This window comes from Suillus subaureus, assembly GCF_016647635.1.
Source record: "Suillus subaureus strain MN1 chromosome Unknown BJ212scaffold_173, whole genome shotgun sequence".
In the NCBI taxonomy this organism is placed as follows: Eukaryota; Fungi; Basidiomycota; class Agaricomycetes; order Boletales; family Suillaceae; genus Suillus; species Suillus subaureus.
Genome location: NW_024538729.1, coordinates 279 through 27,198, shown reverse-complemented (window position 1 = coordinate 27,198; position 26,920 = coordinate 279). Strand labels below are relative to the sequence as shown.

Below are 26,920 nucleotides of genomic sequence, written 5' to 3'. Positions count from 1 at the left end.
AAGTATACATAGCCTTGTAAGTCATAACTATAACGGCTGAACAGACTGTCATATCCTCTACAAGTGCATTGCATCCTGGTCGGGTATTTGCTGAAAGCAGCCTCATGAGAATTTGGTCCATGAATAAATGCGCTGCAGCCTAGACATGACAATGTCCCAAATCACCTGCACCGCTGCGGACAAGATAAAAAAACTGTCTCGTCTCACGACATATTTACTTGCTGCGCGCGTCGACAATGCACCTCTATTTGAAAAGTGTAAGTGAGGGAGCAGCGATGGAGTGTTCCGAGCAAGGATTTCTCATGGGACGGAAGGATAGGATCCGACACTGATCCTGGTCTAATCATACCCATCTTCACAGCGGGCAGTGGGTGCCGGTGACCGCTCATCCTTATTTTAGAGCATCAATGCACCATCCTCGTGTCTATGTGAGTACCCTGCCAGCATGATAATGCGGGATTTCGTCTTCTTTGTGGTCCTATCACATCATAGGTGACCACTCATCCACGAGGTTGGCCAGTATCTGGGAGTGGCCGTATGCAGCCGGCTGGGGCCCGCGCGGTTGGTATAGCGCCACGAGACTGAAGACACAGGAAAACACATACAACAGTACGCATGAGTTCTGTATCTGTACCATGTACGAGTGTGAGGATGCTGTGACGCCTGTGCTTAGATAGTAAATGCGAACCTGGTTTGGAAACATAAATATTACTATTGGAGTCGACGGTTGGAATTGACCACGAAACAACACCCGGGTATTCTGTCTGTCATTAATGATAATGAAGTCATGATTATTGTTCAGGAATTCAGATCTAATGTCACTGGCAGGTCAAGTGACTTACATAAATATATACAGGCTATCGCAATGAAAGATGCAAAAAGGAGAATATTTGCGAAGCCCGACTTCGCGGGTTCGTCGCCAGTGTAATCCCTCTTTGTCCGGTACCGCTTCCCCAATCACCTGCATCTCGAATGACATTTGCGATGTGCTCCGAACAGTGCAGACAACAGCCAAGTGGATATGACCCATAATCCACCACTGAACACCCCTCCGACATTAGAATCTCACCGGAGTAGCTTTTACTCGACTTCGTATCGTAGATGTACAGAACGAGGACACCCCATCCGGCGCATGCTACGACAAGGCCCCAAAGGGAGATGACGACTTTGCGGATGCTAGGGTGTGCATGCAACGGAGAAGGCTGAATCTCTGATCGATTCGTTGGACCTGCATACACATCCAAGTCGGACACGCCACGCATGCACCGGAAAGTAACGGAGTTCAATTGTGAATACCAGTTGGAAGTAGTCGCCATACGGGAGGCCGAGAATGGAGGGGGTAACACATCATATACGCGAAATAAGTATATGATAATCTGTATGAGATGGGCCTCAGGAATGCGTGGGTCCGTAGGCCCCCTATATGTCCCCCTCGACAACCTCATCATCTTGATCCGTGGACAGGAATTAGTTGCAGAACGAAGCCTCTGCTTGCTATTCAAACCAGTAGTTCACCATATTCTAGCGTAGATTGTGTCCTTGATGTCCACACTGCCTGCATCTAATGTAGTTCAGTCAGGATTTGCGATGGAGTAGCAACACGACAGATTTCTTCACCATTTTATAATTCTGATGTTTGCAGACTAGATATATCATGATGTGCCGCGTATATGGTCCAAGACCTGATATCGACTGCCATAACATTATTGCTGGATGGATGTGCGTGCGCAGTGCTCGTTGGGTTCTTGCAAGATGGCTGGATCTGGGGGTATAATGTATCGTTCCGTCTCATTGATCTCTTTGGGAGGATTCCGATCTTTCGATTTCCGGCGTTTAAGTAAATACCAGATGAGGCCAGCGATCCATGCGATGCCCAGCACACCTCCACATACGCTGCCAGCAATTATTGGTGTCAAAGCTTTGTGTCTAAGTATGATGTGAGCTGAACATTTGAATGTAAGTCGAAGGGCCAAAGGACACGTACCCATTAAGGGAAGCAGCTTCAGAGGAGTTCTCTGCGCGAGCTGCTCGAATTTTCGTTGCAATGCCATGTCCCTCCCAGTGCATGTCTCTTCCGCCTTCTGTTCAGCGGTAGGATAGATCAAGTGGCCTTCAAGATCTGTCTTCGTACTCTCTACTAATGTCCGATTCTTCAAGGTCGAAGGATAGGAAGTGAAGAATGTATGTGATTGACTCATGAGCAAGTCTTGCCGCAGAGAGCTCCGGAAACTGCCGTGGAGTGGTAATGTTTAAATTAAAATTTAGCACCCCACATAGTTTCTAGACCATGAGTCTACCCAAAGTCTGTCTGATTCAAGCCCGCGCCGCATGATGTTACTATCATCTCACCCACAGTCAACATTCATCCCGCGTGCCTGCCATCAGGATCTTTACCTTCATCTCTTCCGATCCATGCAAGTCTCTCACACTTACCTGACTGTCTCCATGTTTGTCTAGTATTTCCTACCCGCCCGCCAATACTATCATGATATTGTCTGTAGCTCCCAGTCTACGGCTACCACTCCTTCCTCCAGGCGAATATAAACACGGCGACAAGCTGACAAGGACGACGGGATTGGCGTGATGGCGGGATGCGTACGATAGCTGACGTAGACGGCAGGGTGGTGTAAGACAACAGACAGACCTTTGATCACCTAGACCTTTCACTTGTTTGAGTATCAACGAGTATCCAGTATGCCTCTCACCGCAGTGCAGCAGTATCCCATTGGTTTTTTTTTTTTTGGTCAGTCACTGCCCTTTTGTGGCGCTCCGCCAATGTCCCTAGGAGGTTGCTTGCAAGACCTGCATTATTAATGGACGCTCGCAATATCGACATCGATCCTCAAACCGAGTCGTTTCAACATACCTCCCTACAGCGTTTGGATGAGGCTCGTCTGAGCTAGAGATTACGGATGCTGGAGTTGTCGCTCCCATCGATTTCTCCGTACTCCCTTGCATTAACCGATTTGGTGCAAGTAGACCAACAGGACGGAGGCATGAAGCAAGGTCAATAGACACCTCCAATCCTTAAATCTTAGGTGAATATGTTGAGTATTGGAAGCATATTTCGGGTAGGCGTAAGGCGCGTTTGGCAGGATGGTCTTGAGTTGGTGCTTTTGTACAGTGATGCCGCATTCTGATCGATTCGTTCGTGTCCTGTCGTTGTCCTTCGTTGCGGTTGACTATATGATACATAGTTCTTGCAGACCACAGCGATGTCACAGGCTTGGATGCGGATTTAGCAATGTGACCGTGGTACAAGGCCATCGATCGCCCCTAAAAACCCTTCGAGGCCTGCCAAGAACTGTTCCGTTCACCTGATTGTGACAGGCGAAAATGCGAAAACTTCCTGCCTTGGACCGCATGTTCATAACCTCAACATAGTTACAGTCTATAATTTATGGTATGCATCCTTATGCAGCCCATAGGTTCAATGCTGATTTTCCACTCGACAGGAGTCAAGTGAGTTGAAGATGAAGAAAGGACCTCAAAGGCTTACACTGGCTCAAATATTGCCATCAATAGCTGCGTGCTATTTGGCGTATGCATTTACGCCATATTTATCCGGAAAAAAGGGCACATTGGTTCGTGTCATTACTCGTTCAATTATTCGCCGGCACTTACCCTTGGATCAGGATTATTCCTCTTTCAAGCATCTACCACTTTTCAATAGCGACAGTGCACAGCATCCTTTCCCTTCTATATGCTCTGCCGCCAAATCCTGCTGGAATATCCGTCCCCGACAGAAGTACCTTGTACTTTGCCAGGGTTACGGCCTTGTCGATGACGATGACAGGATTGTATCTTTTCAATGTAGGTATCATATTTCTGTCGTGAATCGCACTTTATTGTACTTTCTTTCAGGTTCTTGTTCTGCATTTATTACTCGTGAGTAGTAGCTACCTGCGTTTGGAGGTGTTTAACCTGACACTCCTGACAACAGATCTGGAGGCTTTATTTGGTTTGGGATCATAACTTGATCCTTGCTATTGTTATGGTAAGATATCTTTCCATTACTTATCGCGACTTTTACGAGCGTCGAGATTGCTAGCTAATTCTGGAAACTGAACACCTCTGTGCGCCTGTTTACTTGAGTTGACCGGCAGTTAAAGTACTAACATTACTTCCCCGCGTAGCGACTGCCATCGCGGCCTGAGCTATGGTCATGTGGTTCGGTGTCGTTCTTACACTAGATTCCGAGACTTTGTTGAAAGCTTGTTTCACGTTCAACTTCGTTCTCACTGTTTGTCTCATATCTGGGATCGCCTACCGTCTTTGGCGCACGGGAAAAGATACGTTTGGTTTGACTGGTCATAATGCCTACAAGCCTGCTATATACACCATCATTCAGTGCGGTGGGACCTGTGCCTGCAGCATCGTGGTAGTGTGCGCTCTATACCTTTCTGGGAGCCGCGCTGGCTTCGCCCAACCAGTCCAGGTCAATATCGCCGAGGAGATCCGTACCTGCCATGACGACACCATGGATTCACGACCTACTACCCGGAGGAATCAGAGTTTGCCGACATATAGTGACACTGAGAAGGGACATTAGCTAGGAGTATCTCATACGTTTTTCCTTCTAATGAGGGAGGAAGGGCGGACATGCCAATAAGCATGGATTTTGCAGTGCTCGGTGTTTGAACTGTGAGCTTGAGGAATGAATTAAATATGAAGACTTCAGGAAAAACTGACAACGTTGGACACACGCAACAACTGTAACATTTGGTTGTAATAGAGAAGGAACGCCTGTCTTCATTCGTTTAAGGGCTGCCCAAGGGAGGCTGGCCCAGCACAAACGGTATGATCAATAACGACTCCGAGTTCTATTGACACATCCCGAAGACAATATCGTAAGAGATACGGAAATGATGAGCGGTCAGATATTCAAGGATTTAAGATATTCACCTATAAATTACAGACTGGCATTAAGTTGGCATACTGAAGGAACCGTTCTTTGGGATCAAAGACCGAGCTCGGTATATTCTTGAACATTAGGGCTAGGGATGCAGACGACGTGCGTAACCACTGGAGTTATGTGTTAAAGGTCGCATATATAGAACGAAAGATGAAGAGGAGGCTACGAAGAATTAAAGTGCGATGGGGTTACTTGATTTGCAAAAGTCTGGCCCTTCACTCGGGGAATCGATTTTGTGCCTGAAGAAGAAAATCAATAAGTGGTGGATCTGGACCATTTGACAAAATGCTTATTTACTTGGATTTGATGTGCTGCTTGACACCTTCCAACATGAAAGTCCGATTTAAGCCATTGCAACGTCGACAGCGATATCCCAACTTGGTAGAAGGTTTAGACTTCTGAGTTGTGCCCGACTTTGAGGGCTTCCCGATCTGATGGGTAACGAAGAACTTCGTTGCTGGAGGCGGTTTCTCGATGGCGCCTTGGTCATAGCTAAAGTCAATTCCTTCAGTCGGAGTGGTGATTCTATGCCTACTACGCGTGAAAAGAAGGTGAAATGAAACAGAAAAGGTGATAGCTTACGATTTCATATGATTAATCACGGCAACCTTTGTAGTTGGGTCTCCGTAGTATGAATCGCATTTGTTACAACGCCACACTTTCTGAGTAGCTCCGGGATATTCGGGCACACGCCAACTTCGGATGACTTGAAGTTGTGCGTCACTCAAGAACTCCCAACGAGGCTCTTTGTGCGATGGACCTTGTTGGTCGACGTAATGAAACACCTAGAAGACAGTAAGCACGGCGTCAAAGTCACAAACACGGGACGAACGCCCTGACGCCAGTTCATTGCCATCCGGTACGATCCTCCATTCTCTGGCTTGGGTGGACAGTTGGAGCAGAAGAAGCGACACTGGAGACTATCCATTGTGGTTGCAGTCGTAGTTTTGGCGTTGAGACCGATTAAGCCTAACAAAGAACGTGCAGCGGCAACCCCACGCTGGGAGATCGAAAATGTACAAGATGATATCGACGCCGATCTTGCGTAATTTCGGGCCACGTCTTGATTGTGAGAAGACCATCTGTGATGCAGCACCTTGTCCCACGTAATCAGTGGGAAGGAGCCCAGGCGAGTGCATTGGAAAACGGAGGTCGCCAGCTGCAGTAACATATCATCAGGGGCATCGATTCCTTGGCTTTGTAGCGTAGTAGTATCTTGCAGTACATCAGTGGAGAGGGCCAGTAGTCGTGTCAGTTCGAGCTTCCTTTTATGCACATATTCAGCACAAAACTCGGGAAATCTTTCCGCGAAAGCAGAACAAGGTTGAATATCGCTTTCTTCATCCCCAGTGGGTGGGCTTTCGATAAATTCTGCAACATCACAGAGCTTCATGAAATCTTGGGGAGGAGGTGTGATGACCTGTGGCAACGGCTGCACGTATTTCTGATACATAGCCAACAGGCGAGACTCCCGGACATACGATACTTTTCTTTGCTTCTCGAGGCGCCATTCTTCCTGCAATTCAGCAAGCTTACGCTCGACTTTTGGAAACAAACGCTCCCAGCCTGGAAATCGACGATATGAAGACAAATATTTTCAAATGTAATAGATCACTGACGTGCATCGGTAAGCTCTTTGTCCAGTACGCCATAGTGATGACGCTTGAACATGCGCTCCACATCTTCAGCATTGTGGCCGAGATCGGCCAGTCTAGCTTCAAACCTAGGATAGAAGATCAAGACATAATTAGATGACGAGTCGATGGGATTTACTTACAGCTTTGTATTTTGGATACGAAGCTCACGGGCACGTGACAATTGACGTTTACCGTCCTCGTTAGCCCAAGCGCTACAGATCGCTATATGCTTCGAGGTTGTTAGATTTAGTAAAATCACTTGTAGGAATCTTACGTCGATATCGGAATTAACATATTTCTTGCGTGATTGCTTGAAGTCTTCTAATGCTTGCTCAGCACCTGGTTTGAGGTACACCTCCAACTCTTTTGCCATTTTCAGGACGTCATCTAACCAAAAAAACTCGCAGTCAGTGACATGAATACGATCATCTACACCGACTGCATAGGAACATCAGATACAGATAAATCATAGTAAGACAGCACCCACTGTCACTGGATGGGATCAAATCCATCATGATCGGATCGTATTTAGAAAATTCAGATTCAGAGACGCAGCGACCAAGACAGACTAGGCTTGCCAAATTGTTAGCTAGATAAAGGCATGATGACAAAGTAGTACTCACTTCTCATCGAGGCAGAGGGAACATACTCTGCGCCTGATACCAAAGTCTATTTGCCACATTCCCTTCTCGCCACATTCCTGAGCTTGTGGTCATGAAAAGTACAAAAGATGTAGACGGAAACCAGACATACTTGACAGTGAAAACCACCAAATAATAGGTTAGCCCATTCCATCTCAGACATGCCAGGTAGGCAGTCAGGAACACCACCACGGTTGACGCGAGCAGCTTTCCAAACTGAGACTGCATTATTAGATGATAGAACCTTATGGAAAGCCTTGTTGGTGCGGAACAGATGTAAAAGATCTACTGGTTCCAAAAGGCCAAAGATCTGATTGAAAGTGGAGGTCATAATAAATAAGATGGATGTGCAATGCTCATTGACTGACCTCGAGAAGAATATGGGTTGGCACAGTAACAATAAGACCAGGAGTTTTCTTTCTTCTGCTAGAACCTTTTGCTACTGGTGCCGCTCCCGTATCGGTTACTTTGTCTGCCCTGGCACGCTTTGTCGCGGGTCTATCTGGAACTTGAAAGCAAAAGATGGTGAACAGTAATTGCTATATGTCTCTCTGCCATAGTCACCTGCACCGTCTTCACTGGGCGCCTCACCCAGGCTGCTGTGCTCGCTAAATTGGCTACTACTATCTTCCATTGAGTCTGTGTCCAGGTTCGTTAATTCGGAGTCGTCGGAATCCCAACACATGCGAATATCGTCGGGAGGGTTCCAACAGTAGGATGTACTAGAGATGCCCATGACAATTTGAACGTAGTATGGAGCGGCGTAAAGCGAACCTGGAGAAGTCGCGCTTTATGATGTGTTGGCGGCTTGACTCAGATTTAAAGGGTTCGGTCATTGATACCGAAGGTGACGAGAGGTTGCTAGATCAGATGGGGAAACAAAATGTATTCATGTAGCGTATTGGCTGGGGAGTGGCGGAGACTGATCATATTGCGAGTGCTCAAAGCTCGGTGGTGCATCTTTAAGTGCTCAAGGTTGAGCGTATCAGTCACGAAACGTGGCGGACGGTCGGGTGATTCTGATATCTATATAGCAAGTACTGCCAGAGTTGGGCGTTACATATTAGTGTCACGGACTTTAAAAAAATACCAGCGGCATATCAAACCGCAAATTCATACTTAGCGATAGAACCTTTTGCACCCAGGAAATGGCTCAATTCACTACAACAACCGTTACTTATCCGCTAGCAAAATATTCGCGGTCATATCCTACGAGCTCATCATCCTCTCAGAACCCTGCTACAGATGCAGAATGGCAACATTTCGTCCACCCCGTTATTAACCTCTACTTGGACGTGAAGAAATCTTCCGCAGGAAATCTTGTTTCTGTCCGCCTTCGAATTGTATGGAATTTTGACAGCAGCATTAATAACAAGGACGACGATCAAAGAGAGATCACACTTGTAGGCTCTTTAATTACTGAGGGACAACGAATCCCACTAAATAGCATAACCCTCCAGGAGGATCTTGATTTGCTCTCCTTCTCGTCGATCTCAAACTCGAGGACGAATCCTGGGCAACCCGACCATGGTCTTCCTCTCAAAGCTGTCTATCGAGATGCTGTTGTTGGAATTCGCTATCTGCACCCGAGAACAGTAGACTCGACCTGTCAACCAGTACATACGTGCCATTCGCTCCAAACATTTTACCAAGTTTTGTTTTAGGTATATCGGCGCTTTCAGATCACATTTACTACTGCAGCGAGCGCAACTCAGTTTATCGATGCCGTCCGACCTGTTTGTCCTTGTAGATTGAATCCACAGCCGCAGCCTCTGGTCACTCGTATCCCTACTGTAGCTACGACAGGCCTTCTTGACGACATCTCCCGTCGAGGTACTATGCTCCCAACTGTTTCACAAGCTCGGCCGTCAATTGGCGAAACTCCCCTTAGGCCAGCGCCGACTACACTTCTTTCAGAAAATCCATCATCCGAATCCGATTTACCGGCATTCGCACCATCGACGCCGGCTAGGTTCACACCTGTGGTTCTGAGCAGCAGTTCTACGAAAACGACATCCGTGGCTGCATCCTCTCACGATAGTACCTTCGTTACGCCTCCGGAAACACCTCGAATGACTATCCCAAAGTCCAGCCAATGCCAAGCGCCCTCTGGCTCCATCAACTCTACCTTACCTGATTCTTCCCAGCCATCCTCATCTACTCGTAGTAGTTCAAACACGATGCCCCCGCCTCCACTGCCTTCGAGCGTCACACGATCTCTTCAATCGGAAAGTCGACCATTAGAAGGTCGTAATTCAACTCGGGCCCAGCTTGTTGCATCACTGCACGACACTCCGGCCCTTCACAAGCTATCCCATGCAGAGTTAGAATCCATCGTAGCACAAGTCATCAGAGAGGAAGGGTTTGCCCAACTGGTAAGTGGTCTCGAAGTCATCAAATGAGAGAAACCATAACCTTAGATGGCGCTGCTAATCGGATCCTCCAGCTTGCTTCCTTGGACACTATGTGGAGAGTGAAGGGTTTTCTTGGTCAATGACGCCTGATAGTCTTGAACATATTCATTTCTTGCCATCCTTCGAGTAGAAACCATAGAGTAAGTACGATAGAGTAAGTACCTGAGACTTCAAGGTTTGCGGCTTTGGCTAATCTTTCAATTGGAGGTCCATCATCCTCAACTTCGATGAACTGGATATGTTTATGACTTTGACTGGCTCCACTGTTCGGTCCGCCTTTGATGAATACTCAGGATAAGCCTGCCATCAGATCGTCATGTCACGAGAGATCCTCACAGTTGTAGAAAGCGAAATAATTTTTGCGTGCTTTCCGGGCTGCAAGGAGCAGCAGATAAGTTTGGACCAAATCATGAGGCATCAGCGGTGAAGTTTGCGGCATAAACTCTGTTGATCGTATGCATCAGCGCATGATCATGGTGTTTAGGTAGCTGGTAGGGAACCTTTGGTCACAAGAAGGAAATGATGGGGGACGACCGAGTACTTGTTTAGCTGGATGCACTTGAGCTGATGCTCGGAGGGAGAAAATTGAACATACCAGTACACCATATTCCGCCCCGGATGATTCGTCGCGTAAATCACCAACGTGAAGGTTTGGGACATATGGAGGTGCAAAGGGATCAGACTTCTTGGAAGTCTCGTCTATCTGATTAGATGGTGCGATTCCTGCTTCCCAAGCAGGTATCGATTTCTTTTGAAGCGCTGTACATAGGCGAATCTCCCACTGTGGATTGATCACCCGTATGAATTATCATTATATTGATGAAAGCAGACGGAAACACACCTCTATTCCGATCTCCTCATGCTTGCTCACTTCCGACGGGAAGAAAAACAGATCCCCTGAAGATTGCGCAGCTTCAAACTGACTGGGTAGTGCAGATATGATATCAGAGGCCTGAGTCATGACTGAACTGCACGTCAATATTTGGTCACCGGCGTGTGAGCACAAATCGGCCAGCCGTGGCTATACCGGCTATACCGTGACTGTACAAAGTAATCGTCACGGCGCTGGCGCCAGCTGCCCGACTCGCTTATTCCTGGTTTTTAATGATGTCCATAGAAATCTGATGTAGGTTCGAAACCTGCTCGACAATCCTTTTCCTTTCACCACGCCTTGGACATTCACTCATGGATGGATCCTTCAAGGTCTATCTCGAGTAGTCATAGCCAACTGGTACCATGACAGATTAGAAACTCTGCATTCTTGGGTGGTGCAGATTCAAAACCTGCCGACAAACTTTGATTTTCCCTCTTATCGCACCTTAACATTCACTCATGGACAGTTCTTCGGAGGTTCATCTCAGCTCGGGAAGTGTCCTTGTCTTGTAGTCACCACGACCTAATGCATTGTTTAATGATAGATGTTAATGCGATACATGTATCTTGTCACTACGATGTATAATGCATTACCTACCCACGAAGTCGTCTTTAATCACACCTTGACATTCACTCACGGGCAGTTCCTGGAGGGTCATTTCACCTTCTGCCTGACGAAAGTGGTTACCGCAACGGAATCGAAATCTGTTTCTCCTGGGCTGCACAGGTTCGAAACCTGTCGACAAACGATTTTTCCTTCTTATCACATCTTGACATTGATTCATGGACAGTTCGTCGGAGATTCATCTCAACTTCCTCTTGGCGAAAGTGGCTGGTAACCACAACAGAATCGAAATCTGTTTCTCCTGAGCTGTACAGGTTCGAAACCTGGCGACAATCCACTTTTTCTATAAGAACACGCTTTGAGGATTCACTCGTGGGTGAGTCCCTCGGAGGTGCATCTTAACTGGTCCTAGCCAAGTGGTTACCGCAACAGAGTTAAAATCTGTTCCTCTTCAAGTTGAGCCGGCCAGGTTCGAAACCTACCCTCGAGAAAGTTGTTTTTACTCCAAAGCACGAGTTTCAGGAACGTGGAGAGGATATATGGATCTTTGTCTTCTTGCACAACAACGCCTATATCCTAAGTGCTTCATGGACGGCATGATACAGAGCAGTATTGTGGCACAGGGGGTCTTGTCGGACAATAACGGAAAGGTGGTTGGAACACCCTGACATTGACATTGACTCATGAATCTTTATCAATCGTCCCAACCAAGTGGCAACCACAGCAGAATCGAAATCTGTTTCTCTTGGACCGCGCAGGGTCGAAACCTGCCGACCCCTTTTTTTTCGGAACACGCCTTGACATCCACTTACGGATGATTTCGTCGGAGGTTCATCTTAACTGGTCTGAGCCAAGTGGTTACCACAACAGAATCGAAATCTGACTGCAGGTTCGAAACCTGCCGACGACAAGTTTTTTTTTATCAGAGCACTGTACACCTTAACATTAACTCATGGATCGGAGGTTCATCTTAACTTGGTCCTAACCAAAGCGGTTACCACAACAGAAAATCTGTCTCTTGGACTGTGCCAGTGTCCTGCCGACGATAAGGTATTTTTTCCATCGGAACATGCCTTGAAAATTCACTCACAGATGGTTTCCTTGGAGGTCCATCTTAACTGGCCTTGGCCAGATGGGCGCGGCCGGCCAGGTGGTTACCGCAACAAAATCAAAATCTGTCGAACCTGCCAACAACCAGTTTTTTTCCCTTATCAGAACACGCCTTGACATTCACCCATGGATGGTATATTTATTTGGTCACCGGCGTGTGAGTACATATCGAGCACCAAAAACAGGGGCGCCTACACAGGCTAATATACGGTTCGCCAAAATAAAATAATTCGAGGAAGAAATACTGGCCGCTCGCCCGCCGGAGAAGAGGAATCACATCGGGAGAACCGTGACTTGAACAGCTGGGCGCTGATTGATAGTAGCTACAACCCGAAAACACGTGTGTCTAGACCCAACTCATGTATGTAGTGAGACTGAATTGATGCAGCGTATTGAGAATCAGAGAGGCTCGGACTAGGAACGACGAACGAGAACGAAGGCTTTAGATTCAGTGAAACGACTAGAGAACTATATTCGACGAGGAGAGGTCTTTAATACCATGATTGAGACGGAGAATCAAAGGGGAACGTGTATCAGGCATGTAGTGAAGAGTGATTGCATATGTAAAAGGAAAGGAAGAGTACGTACGAGAGTGATGTCGATAGTTGTATCTTGACACAACGATCTGCAAAGAACTAAATTCAAGCCGTCGTGCATCATGCATGTCCTGATATCATCCGGTCGAATGACACCAAAAGCTGGCACGCGGCGACAGGCTGCATCGTGCTCTCTGGTCGTCAATATCAATGTCAAGACTAGTAGTACTGGCCTCAGTTTCGAGGGTGTCGAGTAGACTTGAGGATTCATGTTCTAGTAGGACTTGATATTAGAGTACTAGTGTTTTGGAGTGCCGTGAGGCGGCTCCCCATGTACAGTCACGTTCATCGACAGGAAAATAAAATGGACGAAATAAATGTAATTGAGTGGGGCAATTAAATACCTTTCGTCTTCCATCCCCTAACAACATGGACTATTAGAGTCTGTTCGGGAAGATGATTTCGCCCAACTTTGCTCAACTTGAAAAAATGAAATCACAGTTAAGTAAGCATGCCGGTGTGTGCCGGTTGAGCGTGACTGATCGTGACGTGTCGATTATCTATGTTATCACTCGATATGCCCTCGACCCGTACGCGATTGAGTTCTTGCTGTTTGCGCAGTGCTGCCAGGATGCCACCCAAGGGCAAAGGTAAAAAAAAAGGCAGCCGCTGAAGACCAGGACTCCGTCAGAGAGGTGAAAGACCACTGTGTCTGGTCATTGGCTGATGAAACAAGGTTGGTTGACTACATTGTTGACGAGCACTCAAAAGGAGGCAATGGGATAAATTTTATGAAGACTTTCTGGACTAATGCCGCTTTACATATGGCAGCTGGTCCAGTGCCTGAAGGTGCCCCCAAGACCTGTGATTCCTGTCAGTCCAAGTGGGGTTGCATAAGTACTTGTTTGTGAGCGCTGGTACTTAATTAACTAACACATTTATAGATACAAAAAATGTACAAAGTTGTTGATAAAATGAATGATGCTTTGGGCTTATCGTATGACATGGAGAAAGGGGCCAATATAGATGATGGAGGGGAGACTATGTGGGCGGATTATATTTCAGTATGTGTTCTTTGTCTCTCCTTATTTACCATGCTAACTATTTACATAAAAGAACCCTGATGTGAGGGCCTTCAAGAACAAAGGGTGGCCCCATTTTCAGAAGCTCCAGGGTGTTGTCCCAGTGACCACCAGTGGCTGGACTGGCTTCTATGCCAGCCTGAGCAACACCAAACGCATTGACCCCGAGCCATAATACCGATGCTACCACAGGTATGTCAACCCCTGCAGCCAGTGATGTCATGAGTGGTGAGGGTGATGTTGCCATGTTGTCACTGGAGAAAGTGCTTGACCAGGTCGAGTTTGGTACTGGTGGCACCAGAGATGTTGAGATGAGTGCTGACTCTAGGTCAATGCTGCTGCTGCTGCTGCCTCTCACTCCTATCATGCTGAGAGGCTTCAACACTGCATTGCAGCTGTTTCTCACTCCTTCCATATCTTCCACACCTACCTTGTTGATCTCAATGAAACACAAGTCCAATGGAGATGACAGCTTGCATGGTCAGTCCCACTGTTAAGAACCATATTGCTCAAGGGGGAGAGAGACTGACTCAGAGGGGCTTGGCCTCAGCTCGTACACTGTGCCCCTTACCCAAGTATGTGCCCTTCATTTCATATGAGGTCCGATGATGGTCTGACGAAGTCTGGAGGACTTTTGGAGGCTGGCTACTCTGCTGGAGAGCGCTAGAGGACTTCCGGAGGAGTGTGGGAGAGTTCTGGAGGAATGCAGGAAGTGTTTGGGAGAGTTCCCACTACAAGGTAATACTTCTACAGGAAACAGGATGGAAGGATAGGAGGTCTGAAGGTCCAGAGGACAGGAGGACAGGAGGACAGGAGGGCAGGATGACGGAGGACAGAAGGACAGGAGGGCAGGATGATGGAGGACAGGAGGACAGGACATCCAAGGGTTAGGAGGACGGAACATCCGAAGGACAGGACATCTGGAGGTCTGGAAGGAATAGGGGCTACATTGGATGAAGTCCGATGTAGAAACAAGCAGGGGTAGACTACCCTAAGGTAGAGTCAGAGAGACAGGGATTGGACCTCAGTCTGGAAAGAGGGTAAGTGCCAGAAAGGTGGAGCTCTGGCCTAGGGAATCAATCCCTAGGCCTGATGGGTAGGACAGACTTAGGTGGACCAAAGTCTGAGAGAGGATTGGGCAAGTCTAAGTTGATATTCAAACTAAGGAACTACAGGAGTATCTACAGGGGTTATATACTGAACAATATCTGAGGGGATCAGTAAGCAAAGGAGCAAGGCTATGTATGAGCATGTGGAAACACATTAGTAAGTAAGATGGAACATAAGTAAATGAACTCGGAGATGAAGACTCATACAAGGATCAATAAGCAAGATGGAAGAAGAGGTAACTGAAAGCCGGAAAGCAGAGAATGCCTAAATGGGGATAGGCGCAGGATATTGGACAGAGGGTGGGAATAGGTCTGGAGATCTGGGGATCCAGAAGACAAGGTGGATACAGGACTGGGATATGAGAAGGTGGATAGAGTCTGGAATCTGAGACAAGGTGAAGTCCAGATGTCTTGCTGGATGGAGTGTACATAGGGTGGATGGGACAGGGGGTTATGGTTCAGGCTAGCAGTGGAGATCCGATGGTCTGGAGCTCAGGGGTAAATCTGGAGCATAGTTGATCCTGCTGAGGTGTGGAGCACACAGTGGAAGGGGATCTGGGAATGAGTTGGATATGAAGTGTGGTCCAGACGTAGGCTCAGAAGGCGTGGGAATATGATGGAACGTGGGTCTGGATTGTGGGATATGACACCCACCCCCCAAACTCCAAGTCCAGGAGTGTGGCAGGGTCCTCAAAATCCCAATGCCTCACTATGCCGCATGTGTTGGAAGACTTTGGGGGGAAAGTGGTTGATAGCATCACCAATGCCACATTGGTCCTTCAGGACACCGTTGCTGGACACTTTACTGATCCTGTCCCAGTCTGCAAGCAGCATGCTGTACTTTGGGTCCAAGAGGAGAAGAACTTGGATGACAATGATGTCATCACCATGATGGACCTTTTTCAGTCTGATGTCACCATTGTTGATAGCTACAACTCCATCAAATGAGATGGCATTTGCAAGGTTTTTTTAGTGCGGCACCTCAAGGAAGTGAGGGAAGCATGGGCTAGGGAAAACATACCTACTTGAACCTACCTACTTGAACTTATGTACAATCCTGCAATCAATAGACTCGTGTCATGTTCATGTTCAAGCAATTGAGTGATTAAAGAAACAACTGGGCACAATACATTGTACATGGGATACTCAAACATAATGAACTAATCTACTCTTGTACACCAGGCAGTGGCAGCAGGCCTCTACATTGCCGTTCTTGCAAATAATCAACCCACATTGATTGTGCAGTCTCATTGCAGACTTGGTGTGTGCAGGTGTGTGCCACATTGGTAGGTGGCCCATCAGCAAGTGTGCCGCTGTCATAAGGAAACCCCCACTCATTAGACTCCACATGATGATAATCCAGTATGTCATTGGGGTCGTGAATGTGAATGATGTTGTGGATGAAACACACCGCTGGAGGGATGCGAGATTGAATTTCCAGGCTGTACTCGGGAGGGAGGCGAATAATCTGGAAGCGCTTTTTCAACACACTGAAAATGCATTCAATGACATTGCAGAGCTGCATATGACATAGATTGTATAACTCCTTGGGATTGCAAGGCCTGAAAAGATTTAGTACTAGGTGGTAAGCCAGTAGAATCACATACACCATCTGTGCCCAGCCCCATTCAGCAAGGTGGTAGTGCACACCATGGTAAGGCACAAGTAATTTGTCACATGCAGCAAAGCCTGCATCTGCAAGGTACACCTTGCCTGGTGGGATCATGAAATTTGTTAAATGAGCCTCATTGTAGAGGCAAGCATCTGCTGCAGACCCTGGTAAGCCACTCAACATGTAAGTGAAACACATATTGAAATTGCAGGCAACAAGGCAATTTTGCATCAAATTGCCTTTGTGGTCACAAGCAGCATCACGATCAGCAGTGCCAGGATGGCATGTGATGTGAGTGCCATTAATGGCGCCAATCACATCAGCAAAGTAGGGATAGAGTTTTGTTGTCCTGAGGATTTCAGTGGGCACAGGGGTTTGTGTATCTGGAAGCCAGACATAGGTGGAATAGATTGGTTGGAAGGACAATGTGATAAGAATTTGTTTAAAATACCTGGTAGAATATATTAAACAAAGATTAGGATGAGAGCTAGGGGATGTACTTTGATATTGTGTCATTTGAGCGCTGAAAGTGCTCAGCAAGGTGGTGTACAGCAAGGCCTGTAACACAGGCATATAGGAAGATGGCTAGCTGTTCTTCCAGTGTTACATTTCTGGAATTGTTTATTCTGCTGCCACAAAGTATATTGCACAATATAATGAACACATGGTGATGTACACTGAGCTCACATCTGATTCATTCTGGGTGACCATTAAGGAGCTCGTTGACCCAGTCAATCCTGGACAGTGCTGAAGTATGGTAAGGTTGTTTGTTGTCGTAAGTGTTGGTATATGAGCTTAGGGCATCCCTGGCAAGACCAACAACTTGAGAGGCTGAAAGTACCATATCCTGGAAGAAGCTTATGATAGCTTTGAGGTTCTTCATATCTGACTGCTCTGCATCTTTTACACCCTGCCCACCATCCTGCTTATCCTGCTCATCCTGCTCATCCTGCTCATCCTGCTCATCCTGCTCATCCTGCTCATCCTGCTCATCCTGCTCATCCTGCTCATCCCACTCATCCTGCTCATCCTGCTCCTCTTGATCTTCCTGATCTTCATGTGTGTCTCCATCAGTGGGAAGGTTGTCAGTGTGATATAAGAGACAGGGGAGCATGGCAATTATGGTGTGTGGGACATATGTTTTTTTTTTTACTGATAACACTAATCAGCATGACATCAGTTTCAAGCTCTGTGCTTACTTAATGATACTTACTTTGTTGAAATTGGGCAAAGTTGGGCAAAGTTGTCCTGGCTGAACAGACTATTATAAGCCTTACAGATAGCTGACTTCGTCTTGGGTATTGACTTCCCCATTGAATGATTTCCTTGGTAAAAACAAAATCATAGTTGGCAGATGCAGCAACTCTGATAATATTAAGGATTAAAGATGGCTTTGCTCTGTTCTCTAACTCATCCATTCTGAATATTGTTCATATGATCAATAGATAGGCTGAGTAAATTACAAAGTAGTAGAAATCGTGTTGGTGGTTGCTTATAAGTGTATTGCGAGCATTTATTTCAGTAAAATGAAGAGCTAGAAAGCATAGTAGAACCAACAGCATTAAGGTCCTAATATGAGGCAGTGTAAGTTGTTGATATGTCTGGAGAATAGAAAAGAAACACACCTTTGCAAGCTCTTGCCCTTGGGACAAAACAACAAGGCAAGACCCCAGACCCTTCAAACACCAATGCCATTCAAGCCAAGAGGGGAGATAATGATTCCAGAAAGCCTGAAATATATGATGGAGGTTGTCATCCCACAGATTTGAAACATGCGAAAGATGGACAGCCCAGTTTTGACATGCATATTTCAGAGCATCAGAGGTGGATTGACTGAGTTCCTATGCTTTGTTTGCAAAGGTGGTAAAGGCATTCACAGCACGGATGATTTCCTTGTCTAGTGGAACAACTTGACCCTCTGGTGATGCAGAGGTGCCATGTTCCCAGTGCCTTAATGCCAGGAATGCCAGAAATATCAAAAAATCTGGCAACTCCTTGAACTGTTGTATCACTTGGAAAGCTGGCAGTGAAACTAATTCTCAGGCAATCTTAAATTTGCTGATTGCTTCTAATGTGCTCAAGAATTCTTCCATTGTTACCCAGGCAGATGCCACAGGAGTAGATTACCATGCTTTGCCATGGGGAGTCTGCAGCCAGTCTTGCCCGTGTGGGGTCTGTAGCCAGTTCCTCCTGTGTGGAGTTGACAGCCAGTCTAGCCCTCCCTGGGTTTGCAGCCAGTTGTGCACATGGGTAGTCTGCAGCCAAACTCTCCTGCCCTGGCCCTGCAGCCAGTCCTGTCCATGCATGATCTGCAGCCAGGCTCTCCCACCCTCAGTCTGCAGCCAGTGTTGCCGCCTTATGTCCACAGCCAGTCTCTCCCATCCTGTGTCTGCAGCAAGTCTCTTCTGTCCTGGGTCCACAGCCAAACACTCCCACCTCAAGTCCACAGCCAGTCTCTCCCACCCTGGGATCACAGCCAATTTCTCTTACCCTGGGTCTGCAGCCAGTCTCTCCTGCCTGGGGTCTGCAGCCAGACTCATCCTTCCTGGATCTCCAGCCAAACTCACTCATCCTGGTGCCTCAGCCAGCAGTGCCTGCCCTGGGTTGCCAGCCAGTCTCTTCTGCCCTTGCTTTGCAGCCAGATTCTCCTTCTCTCACTCTGCAGCCGAACTCTCCTACCAGGGGTCCTCAGCCAGGCTCTCCCACTTCAGGTCTGTAGCATGTCTCTTCCATTCTGCAGCCAGTGTTTGTCCACAGTCAGTCTGACCTGTTCTTCTACCCATCATGGTGTAACCTGAGTCTGCATATTGTGTTTTATTTTGGTAGAGATCTCCAACAAGTCTTGCCCATCCAAGGTCTGCAACCATTCATGCCCTCTGTCGGTCTGCAGCCATCCTTGTCCTCTCTGAGTTTGCAGCCAGTCTTGGGCTCCCTAGGTCTGCAGCCAGTTATGTCCTCTGTGGGTCTGTAACCAGTCATGTCCTTTGCAGGTTTGTAGCCAGAATCTCCACTGCGTGGTCTGTAGCCAGTCTTGGTGTGTGATCGGCAGCCAGTCTGGCCCATGTGTTGTTACTAGCAAGTCTTGTTGGCACATGAGCTGCTGCTCTCTCCTGATCTGCAGCCAGTATTGCTCTCCATGGGCCAGCATCCAGTTGCTACTGCCCTGGGTCTGCAGCCAGTTGCTCTCATTCTCGGTCTGCAGCCAGCCTCTCATACCCTGGATCCACAGCCAGTCTTGCCCTCCATGGGACCACAGCTAACCTCTCACACCCTGGATCCATAGCCAGTCTTGCTCTGCCAGGGTCTGCAGCCAGTCTTTCCCTCCATGGGTATGCAGCCAGCCTCTCCCACACTGTGTCTCCAGCCACCCTCTCACACCCTGGATCTGCAGCCAGTCTTGCCCACCTTGGGTCTGCAGCCAGTCTCTCCCCTCCTTGGTTTGCAGCTAGTCTTGCCCTGCCAGGGTCTGAAGCCAGGCTCCTATGCCTGAGGTCTGGAGCCAGTCTTGACCTCCCTGTGTTGAGAGCCAGTCTTTCCCACTCAAGGTCTGCAGCCAGTCTCTTCCACTCTGGGTCTGCAGCTAGTTTCTTCCGCCTTGGGTCTGCAACCAGTCTCGTGCTCCCTGGGTCTGCAGCCAGTCATCCCCTCTGCTTGTTTGCAACCAGGTGCATCTGTCTAGGGTCTCTGGCCAGTATTGTAAATCTGAGCTGCAGCCACCCCAAAGCCATCTCATGCCAATCAGAATTGACAGTGGCTCTGGTGGCCAGACAAGGAAGGCTAACAAGCCTTTTAATTTATGGGGGTCCTGGGGTTGCATAGCTTGGCTCTGCTTCTGCAATTCTGAGAGTGCACCTAGGAAGGTCATGCTTTCTGGAATTTCCTTCATCATCAAGCGGAAAGAAGCACTAGCAAGTAGGGAGTGGGCTGTTGATATACTGTGTATGTGAGGGAGGCTGCAGTTTGAGGGGTCAGAAACATAGTCATGAAGGGACGAGTGATGGATATTTATGGGGGGACCATTGTCAGTAGGAATATCCAAAACCAACCATAGCTGTACTAGCATTGTCTTGACATCCCTGCCTGGACCAGGGCCAAGTAGTTTTGAGATTTGTAACATTGGCAGAGGGTCCGCAAGGGCAGCAATGATGGACAAGTGCATGTAAGCCTGCTTGGGGTCAGTGCATGTGGAGAGGATACAATCGTATAACTTGTACACCTCCATTCCTGGTAGCAGCTCACTCATGAGCTCAAGCATCAGCTGCAGCTGACCATGGGGATCTCCATCTCCATCGTCAATAATAAAATTCATCATTGTAGATGCCACAATGAAATGTCTGCCCATGCAGCTTGCCAGCTTCACAAGATCATCCATCAACGGCTGTGGGAAATCCTGATGACAAATTGCCAGCTCTCCAAATGAATGCTGCAAGAAAACAAAGATGTCATTATCAACATCAGCGCCATCTAGTGAGATGATGGTGGCAATCCCTTCCCCAGAAGTTCTCACAGGTATCTTGTGCACCAACGGGCACACCTTGCCCTTCTGAAAGATTTTGCTGATGTACAATTCTGAGTGACTTGTGAGCAGAATGTGGGTCACAGGCAGATCAGGTTCATGAAGAGCCCATGCAAGGGGAAGGACAAGATCAGTAAGCTCAGGTTCCAATGTGCATTCATCAAGTGCATCAATAACAAATGACAAAGGTGGACACCCATGCAATCTGAGTCAAAGTGTCCAGAGAGGTCAAAGAAAGAGAACCTCCATCTGGTCACAAAGAGGCATGTTAGGGTCTAGCAGAACAGGATTCTTGTGGATAGCTCTGTTTACATCATTGCAGATGTTGGGGAAATTGTTGGCAAGCTGGTAGACGAGCATCACAAAAAAGTACCCAGCTGTGCAATGTTTCGTGTTCTTGTGTGAGACAAAGAATGTTCCTCTGAGTCGTGTTTCAACATTCATCTGCTCTGTAACTTTAAGACCTCTCATCCTTTCAGCTACTGTGAATGCAACAGCAGACTTTCCAATGCCTGCCATGCCATGCAGCCAAATGAGCTGATTATTTTCTTGGTCATCTAGTAATCTGTGGACATAGTAGAGGAGATCCACCCAGGTCCCTTCCAGACATTTTGGGTAGGGCTGATGTTCACGGGAGTTATATTGAGTACCCTTGACAATGACCTCAGATAACCTTGCCCAAGTTCCTTCAAACGATGGAAGAACTATTAATGAAGATTAGAGAGTGAGATAGCCACAAGAGCAAGAGCAATACTAACAATGATCCTCACTCATTCATGTGAAGGCTGTTGTATGCATTGTCTTACTACTTGAGGGTCTTATATAAGTTGAGGTGAAATACAATGACTATCACAATTATACTTCAATAAGACTAAGGTGCCAGCTCCTCAAGTTCACAATCAATGGATTGTCTACTTCTTGGTTGATAATGTGTTGTTCATGGGTGGCCAAAGGGTAATAAATTACTTCTTTGCTAGATCACTTCTTCATAGTAAAGGGAAGTATATATTTTGTCAGGTTAACTTAAACCTAGTAGGTAATATGGACCTCTACTGAATCGAATATGATAGACTGTTGTATAGGTGATCCCTGTAAGATAGTATACAACCAATCTAGACTAGAAATACTATAGTTTTCAAAGGCAATCTCAAGGCCTTCACTTTCTTTGTAATCTCATACTATTGAGACAGAAAGAGGGAAAACTCCTGCACTTCAAATCTTATGAATCTCATGGTTTGAGACAAGAAAGAAGAGGGAAAAACTTGTTGATTATGTGAGAATGGAGTCCTTATATACATTTTTAGAAACCATCCTTACTAAGCAATGACTCATCACTGGATTGGTAAGAACATGCTTACAAACCAAGCCTTTTGGTGTGCTGAATCAGCTGCTTACTAAAGTACATGAGTAAAAATATTACAAAGCATGACAAATCATGACAAAACATGATAAGTCATGGAAATTATCCTTACAAATCAGAATATTACCAGTCACATGACATGCTTACAAACATATCTGAGTGGTTCACTGATGTAATCAAGTGGCTGAAACTATAAATACAAATAAATAAAGGGAATTAGATGACTAAGCTCATGAGTGAGAAACATATCCTCATACACTCTCCTAATCATCTCCTTCTATACTTCTTATATATGTCATGGTATGAACTCCATACCATGCACAACAGCGTGATGAAATGGACTGACTGAGATATTAATGTGGAATGCAGTTGAAGCTGAAGGATGAGTAGGCACTCATCTACTTGCAGGACATTGGCCACTGCACAACCAGGTGTAGTGCCCAGAAGTAAAGTAAGGATCAAGAGAGATGTTAGCAATTTGTGTGAACAAGGCCTGGGGGATTGCATGAGTTACAACATTGAACATTGAACGCTCTATAATTACGGAATCTGGTAAACGTTCTCAAAGTCACCAGATGAAAGAAACACAGTATAACCTCAGATGGCACCGCTAATCGAATCCCCCAGCTTGCTTCCTTGGACATTATGTGGAGAGCGAGGGGTTTTCTTGGTCAATGATGCCTGATAGTCTTGAACAGATCCATTTCTTGCTATCCCTCGAGTAGAAACTTTGCGAAATGTTGCCTTGTACATGTATAAAGATTGCAGATGTTACTATCAAGTACTTGTCTCATCTATTGCTTCCATCGATGTACCGGCAACTTGCAAGTCATGAACGCTTTCCACACCGATGTCTCTAAGTACCGCTCCGATCTTCTCTTGCTCTAATACCTGGCGTTCGGACTCGCTTTTCACCATCAGCATGCCAGCAAAACCAAGTGAGTTGATGCTCAACGTCGCTCCCGACTCTCTTAGGGTATGGGTTTCCCAGCGTCGCGGGATCAAGTGCATGCGTTCCAAGGTTAGAATCACATTATAGGAAGGGGTACCAGGCGGGTAGTCCGGGACATGTCGTACGGTCGAAATAACAAAATCCAAGAGGGATAGGAATGGAAGGAACAATACTTGTTCGAGCTGCTCCGGTGATGCACCATTCGACAGAGTCGGGAGTCGATATACATGGTTGGCGTATGGCACAAATGACAGCGAAAAGAGTTTGCTTGAGGATTAGTGAGAAAATATGATTTTTCCTTCCTATCACATCTTGATATTCATTCATGGGCAGTTCGTCGGAGATTCATCTCAACTTCCTCTTGGCGAAAGTGGCTGGTAACCACAACAGAATCGAAACCTGCCGACAACTTTTTTTCGGAACACACCTTGACATTCACTCACGGGCAGTTCCTGGAGATCACTTCGCCTTCTGCCTGACGAAAGTGGTTACCGCAACAGAATCGAAATCTGTTGCTCCTGGACTGCGCAGGTTCAAAACCTGTCCACATATGATTTTTGCTTCCTATCACATCTTGACATTCATTCACGGACAGTCCGTCGGAGACTCATCTCAACTGCCTCTTGGCGAAAGTGGCTAGTAGCCACAACAGAATCGAAATCTGTTCCCCCTGAACTGTACGGGTTCGAAACCTGCCGACAAACAATTTTTTCTATTAGAACACGCCTTGAGGATTCACTCATGGATGAGTTCCTCGGAGGTCCATCGTGATCTTGACTGGTTTTAGCCAGGTGGTTGCCGGCACAGAGTCAAAATCTGTTCCTCTTCAAGTTGGACTGCACAGGTTCGAAACCTACCAACGACAAGGTTGTTTTTACTCCAAAGCACGAGTTTCAGGAACGTAGAGAGGATATATGGATTTTTGTCTTCTTGCACAACGCCCATACCATGAGTGCTTCATGGGACGGCATGATGCAGAACAGTAAGTACTGTGTCTTGCCGGACAACAACGAAAAGGTGGTTGGAACACTTCAGGCTTGAAACCTGCGGATGACAAGGATTGGAACACCTTGACATTGACTCATGAATGGTTTACTCACGAATCTTTCTCAATCGCCCCAACCAAGTGGCACCCACAGCAGCAGCATCGAAATCTGTTTCTCTTGGATTGCGCAGGGTCGAAACCTGCCGACACCTTTTTTTTTTGGGGGGGACACTCCTTGACATTCACTTATGGATGGTTTCGTCGGTGGTTCATCTTAACTGGTCTCAGCCAAGTGGTTACCACGACAGACTCGAAATCTGACCGTGCAGGTTCGAAACCTGCCGACGACAAGCTTTTTTTGATATCAGAACACTGTACACCTTAACATTTATTCATGGATGGTTTCCTTCGAGGTACATCTCAACTTCGTCATAGCCAAAGTGGTTACCACAACGGAATCTAAATCCGTCTCTTGGACTGTGCCAGTGTCCTGCCGACAACAAGGTATTTCTTCTATCGGACCATGTTGTGAAAATTCACTAATGGATGGTTTCCTTGGAGGTCCGTCTTAACTGGTCTTAACCAGATGGGCGCAGCCGGTCAGGTGGTTACCGCAACAGAATCAAAATCTGTCAAACCTGCCGACAACCAGTTTTTTTTCCCCTATCGGAACGCACCTTGACATTCACTTATGGACGACCCGTCGGAGGTTTACCTCACTGGCATTAGCTAAGTGATTAGTTTACACAACAGAATCAAAATCTGTTTCACTCGGAGTTGGTTCGAAACCTGCTGACGGCATTTTGGCGGTGTATAGATCCACACCTTGACTAGTCCCAGCCATTGCGCCGAAAACTCCTTTTTATGTGATAGTCTGTCCATAACAAGAAGAATGCGCACAAGTTAAGGACAGAGTGATTCTGACAGTCAGGAAAATGATGTAACCTCCCAGCTGCGCTGAAACCTCCAACACTCCTTCGGTTGTTGGCCCTTCCAACATGACCGATCAATCTGCTGTCTGCCCGAGGCTTTCCAAATCGAGATATGCTTTCGTTTCCACCCACCTGCCATATATGTCTTCACGACCAGCATTTGATTGCGCCCACGTAGGTTCACGTGTGACCATGTGTAGTGTCTGAAACCCGATGCTTGATATTGTACATACAACACGGAGCAAATGATATCGAAAAGGGAAACGGAAACTGGTGCGCCGTAGTCACAGACTGACAGTATACACTTTAAGAAAATTGGGAATTGCACGTGTAAACGTACACGTTATGCCTCACCCACTCGGCCTTTGTTCTTTATTGCCTCCTCCATTTTCTCTCTCAATGCTAATGCACGGATATAGAACATTGCAGCAATTAATGACCACAATGCCGCATTTGTACCCTATTGTGCTGCATGAGAAAGCTGGTAATACAATATGTATGGAAACTCACCTGGTAGAATAATACCGTTCCGGCTGCTTGCATTATCAGTAACACCACTCTAAGAGCGATGCTCCTTTGTATGGCAGTTCCCTTGAGTATGGGAATGGGATATTCCAGTGCGATCATGACAAAGCCGAGGGCCATTGAGGCTATTTGCACAATAGGGAATTTGACAATAACGGTGATGAATATAGCAAACTTGGGTGACGGTCTACGCAAGAGAACATGAACATAAATTATTACACAAAGTCTTCCAACACTCACTGTAGACCACCAGGAGAGCGCAAGATGCCACCAATGAAGTCCCAAAAGAACTTGCGGAAGAAGAACCCCCAGAAACTAGCCCATACTGCATCTGTTAACGTCAGGTAAGATGATTTCCGCCAGATAAAGGAAGGCGACGTACAGACACTCGCCGTGAGGGAGATGTAGCGACTTAATTCGTGCCAGATGAGCTTTCCCATTAGTTGAAGAGGTCGGTGGTCGACAAAGGGGTGGATAGCCGAAGAAGTGAATGTATCGAGCGCTGCTCGGAGTCGGCTCAAAAGACAATTGTTGGTGTGTCGAAAGCAAGCGAATGAAAAGTGCGATAGTGCACAAGGAAGAGACCAGCTCAACCAATGGAATGAAAGAAAGTTGGTGGAAAGATAACTTGAACTCGGAAGCTAGTGATACAAGGATGAGGGCTTTATAGGACACAAATACACTCGAGAGAACGGCGCAATTTGGCACTGCTACGTACCCACTGCGTATGGGTCTCTAAGGTAATCTCCGGCTAGGGACTATTTTTACAAGGGGCGTGCATTGTTTGGGTATTACATAAAGCAAAAATGGAAACTCAACATTTCTTCAGACGAGGCGATTCATTGTATTATGAAATTTAATTATGTAACAGCGCAGGGACAACATCGACGGCCAACGAGCTCAAACTCATCAAGTACCACAAAAGTGTCTTTGCCTAACGAAGTGAATGAAAAATTCCGGTTGTCAAAGGTATGTCAATCACGCCGTGAATTTTCTGTGTTCCAGAGATATTGTGATCTACACACACTATCTCACCACCTGTGACAACCGGTACGCGGCGGCCTGATACACTGCACTACATTGCCAAAGTTCCGTTCTTCCAGTCGCGCGCATGCACACTGCCGGATGTCAGATAACGTGCAATTGCCGTGTTGAG

General features: G+C 46.8%; 5 protein-coding genes and 1 pseudogene across 6 annotated transcripts; 3 read left to right on the top strand and 3 right to left on the bottom strand.

Moving 5' to 3' along the window:
* Positions 1 to 432: 432 nt before the first annotated feature.
* Positions 433 to 849, bottom strand: BJ212DRAFT_1403510 (uncharacterized protein). The gene is made up of 2 exons (XM_041337375.1): positions 689 to 849; positions 433 to 628 (listed from the first exon to the last, which is right to left on the bottom strand). Exons 1-2 carry the CDS (start codon positions 701 to 703, stop codon positions 482 to 484), a joined length of 162 nt encoding a protein of 53 aa, XP_041185613.1. The 5' UTR covers positions 704 to 849; the 3' UTR covers positions 433 to 481.
* Positions 850 to 1,552: 703 nt separating this feature from the next.
* Positions 1,553 to 2,224, bottom strand: BJ212DRAFT_215366 (uncharacterized protein). Its single transcript, XM_041342674.1, has 3 exons — positions 1,985 to 2,224; positions 1,618 to 1,926; positions 1,553 to 1,561 (listed from the first exon to the last, which is right to left on the bottom strand). Exons 1-2 carry the CDS (start codon positions 2,065 to 2,067, stop codon positions 1,704 to 1,706), a joined length of 306 nt encoding a protein of 101 aa, XP_041185612.1. The 5' UTR covers positions 2,068 to 2,224; the 3' UTR covers positions 1,553 to 1,561; positions 1,618 to 1,703.
* A 980-nt stretch (positions 2,225 to 3,204) lies between these two features.
* On the top strand, positions 3,205 to 4,067 carry BJ212DRAFT_215539 (uncharacterized protein). The gene is made up of 4 exons (XM_041342675.1): positions 3,205 to 3,403; positions 3,456 to 3,584; positions 3,636 to 3,888; positions 3,944 to 4,067. Exons 1-4 carry the CDS (start codon positions 3,401 to 3,403, stop codon positions 3,973 to 3,975), a joined length of 417 nt encoding a protein of 138 aa, XP_041185611.1. The 5' UTR covers positions 3,205 to 3,400; the 3' UTR covers positions 3,976 to 4,067.
* Positions 4,068 to 12,552: 8,485 nt separating this feature from the next.
* Positions 12,553 to 13,027, bottom strand: BJ212DRAFT_215238 (uncharacterized protein). The gene has a single exon (XM_041342673.1). It carries the CDS (start codon positions 12,960 to 12,962, stop codon positions 12,672 to 12,674), a length of 291 nt encoding a protein of 96 aa, XP_041185610.1. The 5' UTR covers positions 12,963 to 13,027; the 3' UTR covers positions 12,553 to 12,671.
* Positions 13,028 to 13,401: 374 nt separating this feature from the next.
* Positions 13,402 to 13,948, top strand: BJ212DRAFT_1288859 (uncharacterized protein; the record flags this gene model as incomplete). The annotated part of the gene is made up of 4 exons (XM_041332046.1): positions 13,402 to 13,579; positions 13,604 to 13,608; positions 13,636 to 13,761; positions 13,808 to 13,948. Coding segments are annotated over 4 exons (450 nt in total), but the record flags the coding sequence as incomplete, so codon positions are not given.
* Positions 13,949 to 24,588: 10,640 nt separating this feature from the next.
* BJ212DRAFT_t137 lies at positions 24,589 to 24,657 on the top strand (annotated as a pseudogene). Its single transcript has one exon. The product of its transcript is annotated as a tRNA-OTHER (tRNA).
* Positions 24,658 to 26,920: the final 2,263 nt, after the last annotated feature.